The sequence below is a fragment of the Sceloporus occidentalis genome, unplaced genomic scaffold (assembly GCF_023333645.1).
Source record: "Sceloporus occidentalis isolate IW3139 unplaced genomic scaffold, rSceOcc1.0.p SCAF_3, whole genome shotgun sequence".
NCBI classification, from domain to species: domain Eukaryota; kingdom Metazoa; phylum Chordata; class Lepidosauria; order Squamata; family Phrynosomatidae; genus Sceloporus; species Sceloporus occidentalis.
The window spans coordinates 64,580,686-64,593,309 of record NW_028316983.1 but is presented as its reverse complement, the minus strand read 5'-3'; the positions used below and the strand labels follow the sequence as shown (position 1 = coordinate 64,593,309).

Below are 12,624 nucleotides of genomic sequence, written 5' to 3'. Positions count from 1 at the left end.
GATGTTGGGAATCTGGGCCCCTATAGTTTGTGCTCTCCTGAAGACATATAACAGCAGAAAATATATTCTGGGCAACCTGTATGCTATTGCTGATTTTCTCATAGCAGAACCCTGAGACTCTGCAAAACAGTTTAAAAACCAGTGCTGTGCAGGCTGCTCATTTTTGCACAATATTACTCAGTACATTGCAGATGTACCAGCTTGTGAAATCGGAGGCTTTCACGGCCGGCATCCATAGTTTTTTGTGGGTTTTTCAGGCTATAAGATCATGTTCCAGAATAGTTTTTTCTTGACGTTTCTCCAGCAGCTGTGGCTGGCATCTTCAGAAAAAGAAGATGCCAGCCACAGCTGCTGGCGAAACATCAAGAAAAAACTATTATAGAACACGGCTTCATAGCCCGAAAAATCCACAAAAAGCTAAGTACCAGCAGTCTGACAGAAATATACAAGGACATCAACAGGGAACATGGGCTTGACACAACGTAGTATATTGTTTGAGGATATCATTTCTGAATTCTAAAAAGTACTGAAATACAACTCCCCTTATGGTCCAGCACATCAGCTGCAAGATGACATCTTACAGTAGTCTTTCCAATACACAAAAATGTAAACAATCACAGAATGGCAACCCTATCACCACATACTGCAAATATATTTAAAGATAAACTTGTTCATCCATAAACAAATGTTATAAAATAGACCTGGCTTATCCCTTTGCACAGTAAGTTCTCACCAAGTCTACAATCAGTATCCAAACATTGTCCCCATGATAACAGTTCATAGATGAGATGAAAATTGACTAGATCTTTGGATTTAAATCTTGATGATCTAATAACAATATCTGTTTCAAGAAAGCTTATTTATCCTGTCAAAATATAGTTTAAGAACTCTGGACAGTAGGATATTATCATTTGGAATCTTCTTCAGAAGGCTTGGCAGAGAATTTTTCACGTATCTTTGTCCATTTTCCTTTCTTTGCTTCTTCCATTTGCTTCAAGCTATCTGCAACCATGGGAGGGGATGGACAGAGAAAGAGAGTGTGTGTTATACAAAGCACTGTATTGGTGCCTGTTTCCTCAAGAGGCTGCTTTACACCATGCATTTTTGCCTCCATGTATACATGTGATAAGCCAGGCACATGAATCTTGGTTTCATGTGCCTGTTGAATTCACATGGCTGGGGAAAAAACCCACATGTAATATTGCACAAACTCAATTTTAAGGTGTAACTTAAAAACCACAGGGTGTGTGTGTGAGGCAAAACCTTAATGTTCAGCCAAATCAGTTTCTGCTTCTGTGTCCTGGGTACACATGCTTTCTTTACTCAGAACATGTTCCATGTGTGGAGCCAGAAGAAATGGGCATTCTTCAAATACTGCACTGAACAGAAGCCTACTATTTAGCTATGAGCCACTTTGTATGTGTTTAAATGTTTTTTCCATAAAGGCTCTTTGTTTGTTTATTTACTGAAAGTATATTCTGCCTTTTTTTTAGAATTGGGTTCAAGGTGGCTTACAATGATTTTAAAAAGGTCCAGCCAAAACATTAATTTACAAAAGTTAACAAGAAATTAAACCTCACTAGAGCCAGAATAGCACAGTGGTTTGAGTGTTGGATACAACTCTGGAGACCAGGGTTCAATTCCCGCTTGGACAGGAAACCTACCGGGTGGGCAAGTTACATGCTCTCAGCCCTAGGGAAAGGCAATGGCAAACCTCCTCTAAACACATCTTGTTAAGAAAAACCCATGATAGGTTCACCTGGTCTCCATATGTCAGAAATGAAGGCACACAGTGCATGCACGCACACACATTATTTAAAACATGATTAAAGACAACTAAAAACACATTGTTTATTAAAAACATAGTTTCAATAAAACATGAATACATACACACACCCCTGCCCAAATAAAAACATCTACACCTGCTGGTGGAGAGAAAGCAGGGAAGGGGCAAATTGAACCTCCAGTGGAAGGGGGTTCCAGAGCTTGGGAACAGCCACAAAGAAGGCTCTCTCCCAAGTCTTCACCAACCACATCTGCAAAGGTGATGGGATTGGGAGAATGCCTGCTAACAACTGCATATACGCACATATAAAACTCAATTGTAAGAAGGGGTTCTTAAACCTCAATTAACAACAAAAGAAAAAAGTTGGACCTTTTAAAAATTATTGCAAGCTGCCTTGAATCCCATTCTAGAAGAAATGTGGGATATATATTCAATAAATAAACAACAAAAAGGAGTGTATGTACAAATTATTTAAACTTATTACTTGTACCATCTTAGACCCAAAGATAAACTACCATTGTAGGAAGACAGAAGCCAACAGAAATCTGTTGAATTACGGTTTTCTTTAGTGCCAATGTTAGGAGTGGCTTCCAGCTGCTTTCAATGCAGGGCATTTATATGACACATGCCTCAAAAGTGGGTGGAAATTGAAACGAAGCTGCACCCTGGGGCTAAAAACAAGCAAAAAGAAGCTGGGATACTCCAGTTCAGTCCAGAAAATGTGCAACTTTGCACCTGCATATAAGCACCCTGATGCAAGTGAAGGGCTGCAGCAAAGCAAAAAAATGAAAGTGTAACAACTCCAATGGATGTAATTACAATATACACAAACCAGACAATCCAACTTGGGGGGCGGGGTGGAGTGAAAGGGCATGTATGGAGGGGCCTCCATGATTGTGCTTTTCCAAAGTATTACTTGCACAACAATGCCCTGTGCTGGTGGAGCATCATGACTGTGTGGCCAAACAAGTGGACAGCCCTGCAATGGGAGGTCATCTGGGCGGATGTGGGAGGTCGCGGGAGGTGTGTTTGTGCTACAGTGCGCATGTATGGTGAGGAGGCAACAAAAAAATTATCCAGCAGCATGACTGTGCAGTCAAGGTTGTGCTTATTTCACTGCTTTGGAAGTGGGCTGTGCGGACAGCAGGATTTCAACCCATTTTTGGAAAAAGCAAGATTGGGACACTTTTTCCTGCTTGTCTGCTATGACTCTGTGTTTCTTTGAGACTCACTAGTACTGGATCCACTCTCTTTCTTCTTCTTAGCTGCATATCTCAAACACAAGGAAAGCCAAACACTGGAAATTCAGCATTAACAGACATCATCTACTCCTTTTGATACTGAATTTGTTGCTCCTAAACTGACAAAACTAAAACAAAACAGGACCACTAAAACAAGTGGGCAGGTAGCACTTTGCCTGGATGAACCCTAACATACCCTAAACTACAGAACAGTATCTTTAAAACAAGGAGGAGGGAAGAGGGTATCATCATCATCCCATGACATAAACGACACAATGGTGATAAAGCATGATTATGTGAGTTGCTTAGTGTCTTGGAAGAGGGTATGGCTGGCAGGTGAAGAGAAACATAGGTAGGGATACAATGCAATATTTTGTTTCAGAACCCACTTGAGACTGTTTTCTAGATTGTCATTTATAAATTGGAGTTCTAAATTCATTTATGGAGCTCTGCTTCATTACCTCAAACCAATGCTGTGTAAGTCACTAACATTTTGCAGTCCAACACTTAACTCCATTCAAAATTCAATCCACTTCCAAGGTGGTTCCTTGCAATCATATTAAGCATAAACATCTGCTTACACAAAGGATCAGTTTTTCTAAGCACATAGGAAAATGAGAGGATGTAAACAGCACCTGAATCCCACAGTATTCCCCCCCCCAAAAGAAAGTACACTGAGGAATAGCTAGACTAAGTACCTGTTGCAAGGACCATCTTGCATTCTTCCACTGTCACACCAGTGAAGCTTGAATCTTTCAGTCGTGGATACTATGCAAACAGGAGACAGTTACTCATTTAGACAAGCCTTTTTTCTAAAGAATGACATTCTTGTTCTCTTACCATATAGTGGGGCACTGCATGCTGACAGATGCAATTTACTATGCTGCTACTGCATTACCATGCTGTTTTACAATTGGTGATATAGCAAAGAGACACAATATAAAAGATTAAACACAGTGACCCCCCCCCCAGCCAAAGTTAACCATCAGGGTCTCATTCACATCAAGATTACACAACGTGATCCAAAGGCAGCAAACAGATTATACTCCGGGATAATTAGGCTTCTGCCCCACTGACAGAACTTACCTTGGTTTTATAATAATTGGTGTGGATTCTGACTAAACTCTCAAACATTTCATCACAGGTCACTGGATCAGGAATCTGCAAGAACACGAACGCCTCATGAAATCCCCCAAAGACTGCCACAAAAAACATTTGCACCATCTATTACTGTACATTGGACTGAATCATACTAACGAAGAATCTGAAATCTAGGATAAAAAGGTGCTAATTTGGATAATCACAGCTCTTGCACAAAGCTCCCTGCTGCGATTCTGAAATGCAGGAGGCTTGATTCCCTCAGAAGGGACAACTATCCCACCATATTTTATCCAATTCTAACAAGCATTGGAAATTTTTTTTAAAGCAAATCGAAAGATTGAGGCACAAAATCTCCTGGGTTTTTGTCTGAATTATGACAGGCACAATACACTCCTAAGGGGCTACTGATAGAGGTATTTCTTCTGCAGACCTTTTCAAAAGGGTGACAAGAAGTGAAAGTACATCTCTTCCTGTCACCATTTTGAGAGGGAAGAAAACAGACGTCTGGAGTAATCCAGAGTTCTTGGGTATTTATGGGGTTGTCTGTGTGATTTTAGAGCAAAAACTGCCCCAAAATTGTGCTGAATTTCTATTTAAAAATGGGCAAGCAGGTGGGAGGGTTCAAGGGGAGCGTGGCACCAAATGTTGCCTGCTCCTGCCCTAGATGATACCAAAACGGCACCTCAAAAAGTATCTGCTGGTGCATTAATCAGGGGGTGGCCAATGTTCAGAACCAGGAAAATAGGGTACAGCCTTGAGTTTCACATATTTTTGTATTCACCTTGAAATCCTTGAATAATACTACAGCTATCAAGAGGGATGCGGAACAGCATTTTAGGAAGAAAGAATAGCCCAACATATCTAGTTACATATGAACAAAACAGACACAATGCCTTTATCCTTTTGACTGGGTGCATTATGCATTTCTCCTGCCATTTGGCAGGAAATGTCTCTTCAGTGTATCAAATATTTCATGCACACAAATTGACATCAGTGCCACAAGCATCCATTTAAATTCATCAAAACCAAGTGCCAGTTTTGGGAAATGTAAAGTGGGAGTTAGCACTTCTGGGTGCAAAAAGAAAACGCCTCCTTAAAGAGCAGATTGCTCTGGCGACACACAAAACACAACCATGTCTTGTGCAGCTCTGATAATGATCACGCGATGCCGGTTCTCTGGAAACTGCATCTCTGCCATAGATTTATGCCATTAATACTTGTAAAATTAATAGCTTTTCTCCAAGGAGTCCATTACATAACGATGTACTTACAATGCACGGATAGATACAGACATAGTGCCAACTATTAAGAACCGCAACACATTTAGGGGCCAGATAAGTGAAGTGCATTGCAATCAAGGAGGAAAGCTGCTCCAATTCCCAGAATTCCATAGCAAAAAGCCAGACAAAGACTTAAAGCGGGGCCAAACCGGGTTATTTATCCAGTACGGATGCACCCCACCACAGCCGCCCCTGCTGGCCGAGCCCCACCTGCGTGTTCTCCCCCTCTCGGAAGGCCTGTGCCACCCGCTGCCGCAGGAAGGTGCCCAAGTCCCGCCCGCGCTTGGTCTCCTCCACGGGCCACTCCTCGCAGAGCTTCAGGAATCGCCGGTACCGCGTCACCGCCATCTTGGCAACTGCTTGCGCGGCGCCATTGGACGGCGGGGTCACGTGGTCTTCTGGCTATGCTAATTAGACCCTTAACTCTTCCAATCCAGGGCCTCGCGAATCTGGAAGCGGGGTCACGTGGTCTTCTGGCTATGCTAATTAGACCCTTAACTCTTCCAATCCAGGGCCTCGCGAATCTGGAAGCGAGTTGCGCTTGCGCAGAGCACACGATGGCCAGCACTGTACAGTATTAGGAACAGAGTTGCGCGTGCGCAGAGCACTCGCCGCCTCAGGAACGTTCCACAAAAGATCGCAGAGATAAGAAAAGTGAAGAGCGAGATGTGTGTGTGTCTCTCTCTCTCTCTCTCTCTTTGCATAGCGAGTTTCCGAGTTGACGTGGCGATGCAAGGAAAGCTTTTATGTCCCCCCCCCCCCCCCCAAACACACTGCAGGAATGATCCAGTTTGAGACTGCTTGAACTGCCCTGGCTCAGTGTTAGGGAATCCTGGGAATTGTAGTTTGTCTGGCAATCACCAGAGGTCTTTGCCAGAGAAGGTTAAATGTCTCACAAACACTACAATTCCCAGGATTCCCTAGCACTGAGCCAGGTTTCAAATTGGATTGTTTCTTCAGTCTTGTTTTAGAAGGTCTTTAGCTTTTTCTGCCCAAAAAAGTGCTGGTCATGGAATCACCGAGCTTGAAAGGGACCATCCAGTGAAAGAGAAGAGTTAAATGACATACTGAAGTACAGATCCCAGAATTCCACAGCACTGAGACATAGCAGTTAAAACGGTCTCAAACTGGATTATTCCTGCAGTGCGGATGCAGGCTTTGTCACCTCAACCATTTCTTTTGTTGTTGTGTTGCCTTCAGGTGTTTTCCGACTTATGGCGACCCTAAGGCTAACCTATCATGGGGTTTTGTTGGCAGGTTTCTTCAGAGGTTTGCCTTTTGCCTTCCTCTGAGGCTGAGAGAGTGTGCCTTGCCCAAGGTCAACCACTGGGTTTCCATGGCTGAGTGGATTTTCACAGTTTCACACAGTACCACTCAGTGGTTCCCAAATCTTGGCCATCCAGGGTTTTTGGACTTCGGCTCCCAGAATTCCTGACTGTTGGCCAAAGTGTCTGAGGCTTCTGGGAGTTGAAGTCCAAAACACTTGCATTGGGAATATGCAGTCTCATGCTGTAGAAATCTTTTGCGCGTGCGCAGTTGCGGTCAGGGCTTGGGAGGGGATTGCGTCACAGATTGCGAGTGTGAGTGGGAGGGGTGATGAAGGCAAAGGCGGCGGTTGAAGCAGGGGCGCTGTGGTGACTTTCACATGAAAACGGGGACTTTTCAGAGCTTTTCGTGTGATTTTGGTGCCTGGCTCTATTTCAGTGCCTTTTTGGTGACTTTTGCCCATTTCAGCTCCAGCCCTGACTCTGACAGCGAGGCTGGCTACAGAGAGAGCAACCAACCCTTTGGAGTGTCACACACTCACAGTTTTCAGCCAATCAGAGATGTTTATCACACTATACTCTTATAGTGCTACTATTCCACTTTGACTCCTCTAGCTGCCTCCTGTTGCATTCTGGGATTGGCAGTTTTAAGGAGGGGTATTTAGAATTCTCAGGCAGAGAAGTTCCCAGAATGCAACAGGAGGCAGCTAGAGGAGTCAAAGTGGAATAGTAGCACTATAAGAGTATAGTGTGATAAACATCAGAGAGAGGACTGGAGAGGGGTCGCCGCTCCCGCCCTCAGGAAGCTCTCTCTCTCTCTCTCAGTTCCTGACTCCCTCTTAAGTCTAAGCTTTCCTAGACTTAAGCATACTTCCTCAGGTGCATAGTTCATTGTGGCACCAGAGCTCTTTCTCACAAAACTACAATTCCCAGGGTTCCCTAGCACTAAGCCAGGGCAGTTAAAGCGGTCTCAAACTGGATTATTTCTGCAGTATGGATTGGACTTTGAGCATTTTTAATAACTAAGGTCCAAAACACACTGCAGAAATAATCCAGTTTGTGACCACTTTAACTCTCCAGGCTCAGTGCTAGGGAATCTTGGGAATTGTAGTTTGTTGTGGCACCAGAGCTCTTTTTGATAAAGAAGGCTCAATGTCTCACAAAACTACACTTCCCAGGGTTACCTAGCACTGAGCCAGGGCAGCTAAAGCAGTCTCAAACTGGATTATTTCTGCAGTGTGTCTTGGACCCAACTCAGGCTGCATCTTCACTCCAGAGAAAATCCAGTTTCATACCGTTTTAACTGCCATGGCCCAGTGCTATGAAATCCTGGGAATTGCAGTTTGTTGTCACACCAGAGTTTGCTGAGAGAGAAGGTTAAATGTCTCAGAAAACTAGAATTCCCAGGATTCCCTAGCACTCAGCCAGGGCAGTTAAAGGGGTGTCAAACTGGATTATTTCTGCAGTGCGGTTGCATCCGAACATGTTTCTATTTGACACAAAGCTCCCTAGACCCCCTTCGTGTCAAAATAAACATCTTAAAACTTATTAGAAGGACTGAAAGATTCTTTGGTTGGTTTTAATGGTAATTTTGAGAGTTGAAATAAGTTCCAATTATTTCTATTCAATTAGGGCTACGTTTTATTGCCATATTAACATTACGGGGACTTTTCGGGGATTTTGACTGAATATTTGGTGAGATACGGGGGGATTTGGTGAGTTTTGGGCCAAACGTCTGGGGAATTATCTTGGAGGCTTGTTGGCAACACTGGTAGAGAGCTTTCCAGAGTTGTTCCTCAATGCTCTTCTCCCCCATACAAACCCCTGGCTGCATCCACACTGGAGAAGTACCCCGGTTTGGCCCCACTTTAACTGTTTTCTGGCTCAAGGCTATTGAATTCTGGAAGTTGGAGTTTGTTTGGGCCCCACAATAAACTCCCAAAATCTCATACCCTTGAGCCAAAAAAGAGTTAAAGCGGTGCCAAACCGGGGTATTTCTCCATTGTGGATGCAGCCTTCCAGGGTTGATGGATTAATTCTCTTCTGCAAAGCCACATATTCCAGACATCTGGAAAACCCCATGATAGGGTTGCTTTAGGACTACCTGTCAGAAAGGTGTGTGTTGTGGTGAGACTGAGGGACATAAATATGGCTGAACTTATGCTTTCTGCTTCTGTACATGGCTTTGCAAAGAATCAGTGGCTACAGTAGACTCATAGAATGAGCTACAGAGCAAAGTGTAAATGGGCTATTGGTCCCCACTCTTTTTTTACTGTGTGTGACCATAGTACACACTCACCCCCTCACCCCTCCTTTCTCTAGAGAGCTCTGAATACAATGGCCTGTGTCTCAGCAGTAGCCTTGAAGGGAACAGGATCATCCTAGCTAAGTATCCCTTTGCATTCCAGACTCCAAGCAAATGTAATGCCAGTAAGAAAGTGTGTGAACACTGCATGGACAGTGAATGCAACCAATCACTTGATGTTTAGACAATAGCCAATTAACTGCCTGTTGTATAATCATGTGTGTACTAAATAGCCAATTAGGCTAATGCTATGTAAACAATGAACTGTGTTTTGCTATAAAAACTTTTGGAAAGGGCTATTGGGCGCGACAGCAATTTTATCACCATCTGCTGGTGTGCTGTTGTCTTGGCCAAATAAAGTGCGTTTTGCCTATGGTTTCTCGTGTCTCACTCAAGGACTCTCCTTTCAAATGAACATGTTGGGAATGTTTCCCTAACAGTGGTCCTTCAGGACTAGGGTTGCCATATCCCGGCGGCCCCCGTGACAATCACGGTTTCGGGGGGCCCCTCCCGGTCCCGGTCCGGTTTGGGCCCCCACCCGTGCCTTGTTCCCGGTTTGGGGGCCCGCTCCAGCCATTGCCGCTGCCGCTAACGCGGCTGCTGCGGCGCCAAGACACCTCCTCCCCCGGCTCCGCCTTCCTCCTCTTCCCTCAGCGGGCGGCAGAAGCGCCGCCGCCACCGCGCCCCCACTGGGAGGGCTTGCGCGCCGCCCAGGCCTCAGCAGGGGCCAGGGGCAGCGTGCGCACCTTCCCCACTTCCCTCTGCGCGCGTGCGCGCCTGCCTTCCCCGCGCGCCTGCCTTCCCTGCTTCCTTCCGCGCGCGCGCGCGCACCTGCCCTGCTTCCCTCCGCACGCGCGCCAGCCTTCATAAGGAGGAGGAGGAGGGGGGAGAGGAGGAGGAGGAGGAGGAAGGAGCAGGAGGAAGGGTGCCTGAACTTAGGCCAGGGCAGAATTGGGGCAGAGGAGGAGGAGGAGGAGGAAAGCTGAGTCAGTGGCCATTAGGTCTGCCTTTGTTTTTGGGGGGTTTTAAATTATTTTTAAAAATATAAAATACTTATTTTATTTAATATTTTAAATTTTGATTATTGCTTTTTATTTTTATTTTATTAATATTTATTATAGCTTGTTTTTATTTTATTTTATTAATATTTATTATAGCTTGTTTTTATTTTATTAATATTTATTATAGCTTGTTTTTATTTTATTTTATTAATATTTATTATAGCTTGTTTTTATTTTATGTTATTAATATTTATTATAGCTTGTTTTTATTTTATTTTATTAATATTTATTATAGCTTGTTTTTATTTTATTAATATTTATTATAGCTTGTTTTTATTTTATTTTATTAATTTTATTATTGCTTGGTTTATTTTATTAATTTTATTATTGCTTGTTTTATTTTATTAATTTTATTATTGCTTGTTTTAGTTTATTAATTTTTATTATTGCTTGTTTTATTTTATTAATTTTATTATTGCTTGTTTTATTTTATTAATTTTTATTATTGCTTGTTTTTGTTTTATTTTATTAATTTTTATTATTGCTTGTTTTTTATTTTATTACATTAATTTTTATTATCAAATATATACACCCCTGCCTTGTTTATTTTTTCATTATTTTTTATTATTAAATATACGCAAGTGCATTTTTTGTGTATTTATGGTGCTTTGAATGCTAACAAGTCTGCCTTTCTTGGCCAATTATAGTGGTGATGATGATGATGATGATGATGGTGATATTGATATCAACAAGCCTCTGACTCATGCGCAGTGAAGAAAAACCACAGTCCCTTGCCCAAGTACACACTTCTGAGAAGTAAAGTTGAACCCGAGGGCAAGTACATTCCTGCCATCTGTCTAGGAATAATGCCAAAATGTCCTCCATTTTGATCATGCCTAAAAACATGCATTTATATTAACATTTTTTAAAAAAAAAACCTCATTTTTTGCGCGTCCTCCATTTTTATAAAAATGTGTCCTACATTTGAAAATGTTGCCCTACATTTGTCCTACATTTGTCCCAGTTTGGAGGTCCTCACTTATGGCAACCCTATTCAGGACCTAAGGCGACCCTATGATGGGGTTTTCTTGGCAAGATTTGTTCAGAGGGGGCTTGCCATTGCCTTCCTCTGAGGCTGAGACAGTGTGACCTGCCCAGGGTCACCTAGTGGGTTTTATAGCAGAGCTGGGAATTGAACCCTGGCCTCCAGAGTAGCAACACTATGCCACACTGGGCTGCTTTTATAAATCATTTACAGTGGACCCTTGTTATCCGCTGGGGTTTGGTTCCAAGATCCCCCATTAAATATAATGACATAGCAAAATGGTGTCCCTTATAAAAATTGGAAAACCAAGGTTTGATATTTGAAATTTATACCTTTTTTAACATTTTCAAACCATGGATACTTGAATCCGTGTATAAAAAATCCATGTATAAAAAGAAGGGCCAACTGTATTATCAACAGAGTATGAAAAATATATTAAAATTTGTATGTGGAGAGGTCTTGTAGCACCTTTGAGACTAACTGAAAGAAAGAAATTGGCAGCATGAGCTTTCATTGACCAGTCTACTTCCTCAGAAGCAGATCCTTTTGAGGAACTAGACTGAAGTCTAGGAAAACTCATGCTGCCAATTTATTTCAGTTAGTCTCAGAGAGGTTATAAGATCTCTCCACATACTGGTTCTACAGACTAACACGGCTATATCCTTGATATTAAAATTTGTTTGGCTTCTTTTGGGCTCCCCCCCCCCCCCCGCCCTCAGTATTGCTTGGCTTTACGTTAAATGTTTAACCTGGCAACCCTGCTTTCCCTGCCTTATCCCCATTTCTAACCCACAGTACTATCAATTGAGTACACTGCAGCCTTGTCCTTCCGACATTTTGCAGGTGAGAACTGGGACCTGTGTGGCTAAGCAATATCAGGGTGCGGTTTGTGTGTTACGGGCCTTCAAGTCATTTCCAGCATATTTGCGACCCTAAGGAAAACATCCCATTTCTAAAGGAGTTATTCTGTGAGGATTTTTAGTGATTATTCTCTTTTTGTGTTGAAAACTCACTGTGGTCTTTTCCCCAAGTGTTTTGATAACTGCTAATTAGGGATTCAAATAGTTGTATGAACTGAATCTTTGAAAAATAACAAAAAGTTTTGTAGCACAAAGGTACAATTTGTCTTATATTTCAGAAAGCTTCATCAATCTTTGCTTGCCAGAGGGTGGCAATGAAGCGGAGAGACACTCGGCTTCTAGTTATTGTTTGAACTAAATGTACATGAGTTACTTTTCTGAGACAGAAACAGAAGGTATTTTTTTAAAAACAGAATGGCACAAATGAAGCAAAGTCGTTTGTCTTAGAAATGTTGAAAGCCCAAGTATGTGCACTCTGAATATTAACAGTCGGTTGCATGTTAGCAGTATTCGGCATTGTGAAGAACGTCTGGCAATTTCCTGCAGCTGGGTAGCAGTCAAAGGAGACCATGTACTTAGCCCAATTTAATCTTCTTGTCACAATTTGTGATTATGCACAAGCCATAGGCAGTAAATAGTTAGCAAAAGGATGTCCCTGGGGGCCTGATATTTAAACTAGGGGAAACAATTATTTTTACAGCAATTAAGCAAATGTCAGCAGGTCTTTAAGCAGCAGTATA

General features: G+C 42.6%; 1 protein-coding gene across 1 annotated transcript; it reads right to left on the bottom strand.

The window, feature by feature from the left end:
* Nucleotides 1-633: 633 nt before the first annotated feature.
* On the bottom strand, nt 634-5,837 carry UQCC2 (ubiquinol-cytochrome c reductase complex assembly factor 2). The gene is made up of 4 exons (XM_089514725.1): nt 5,619-5,837; nt 4,114-4,188; nt 3,726-3,795; nt 634-1,002 (listed from the first exon to the last, which is right to left on the bottom strand). The coding sequence occupies exons 1-4, from the start codon at nt 5,754-5,756 to the stop codon at nt 908-910; spliced, it is 378 nt and encodes a 125-aa protein (XP_089370851.1). The 5' UTR covers nt 5,757-5,837; the 3' UTR covers nt 634-907.
* Between the last annotated feature and the right edge of the window lie 6,787 nt (nt 5,838-12,624).

Excerpts from the sequence above, each read along its gene's own strand:
- UQCC2 (XM_089514725.1), bottom strand. The coding sequence starts at position 5,756 with ATGGCGGTGACGCGGTACCGGCGATTCCTGAAGCTCTGCGAGGAGTGG. Across the intron at positions 4,189-5,618 it reads GAGAGGGGGAGAACACGCAG|ATTCCTGATCCAGTGACCTG; the intron begins GTGGGGCTCGGC and ends GTGTTCTTGCAG. Across the intron at positions 1,003-3,725 it reads CAAGATGGTCCTTGCAACAG|ATAGCTTGAAGCAAATGGAA; the intron begins GTACTTAGTCTA and ends CCATGGTTGCAG.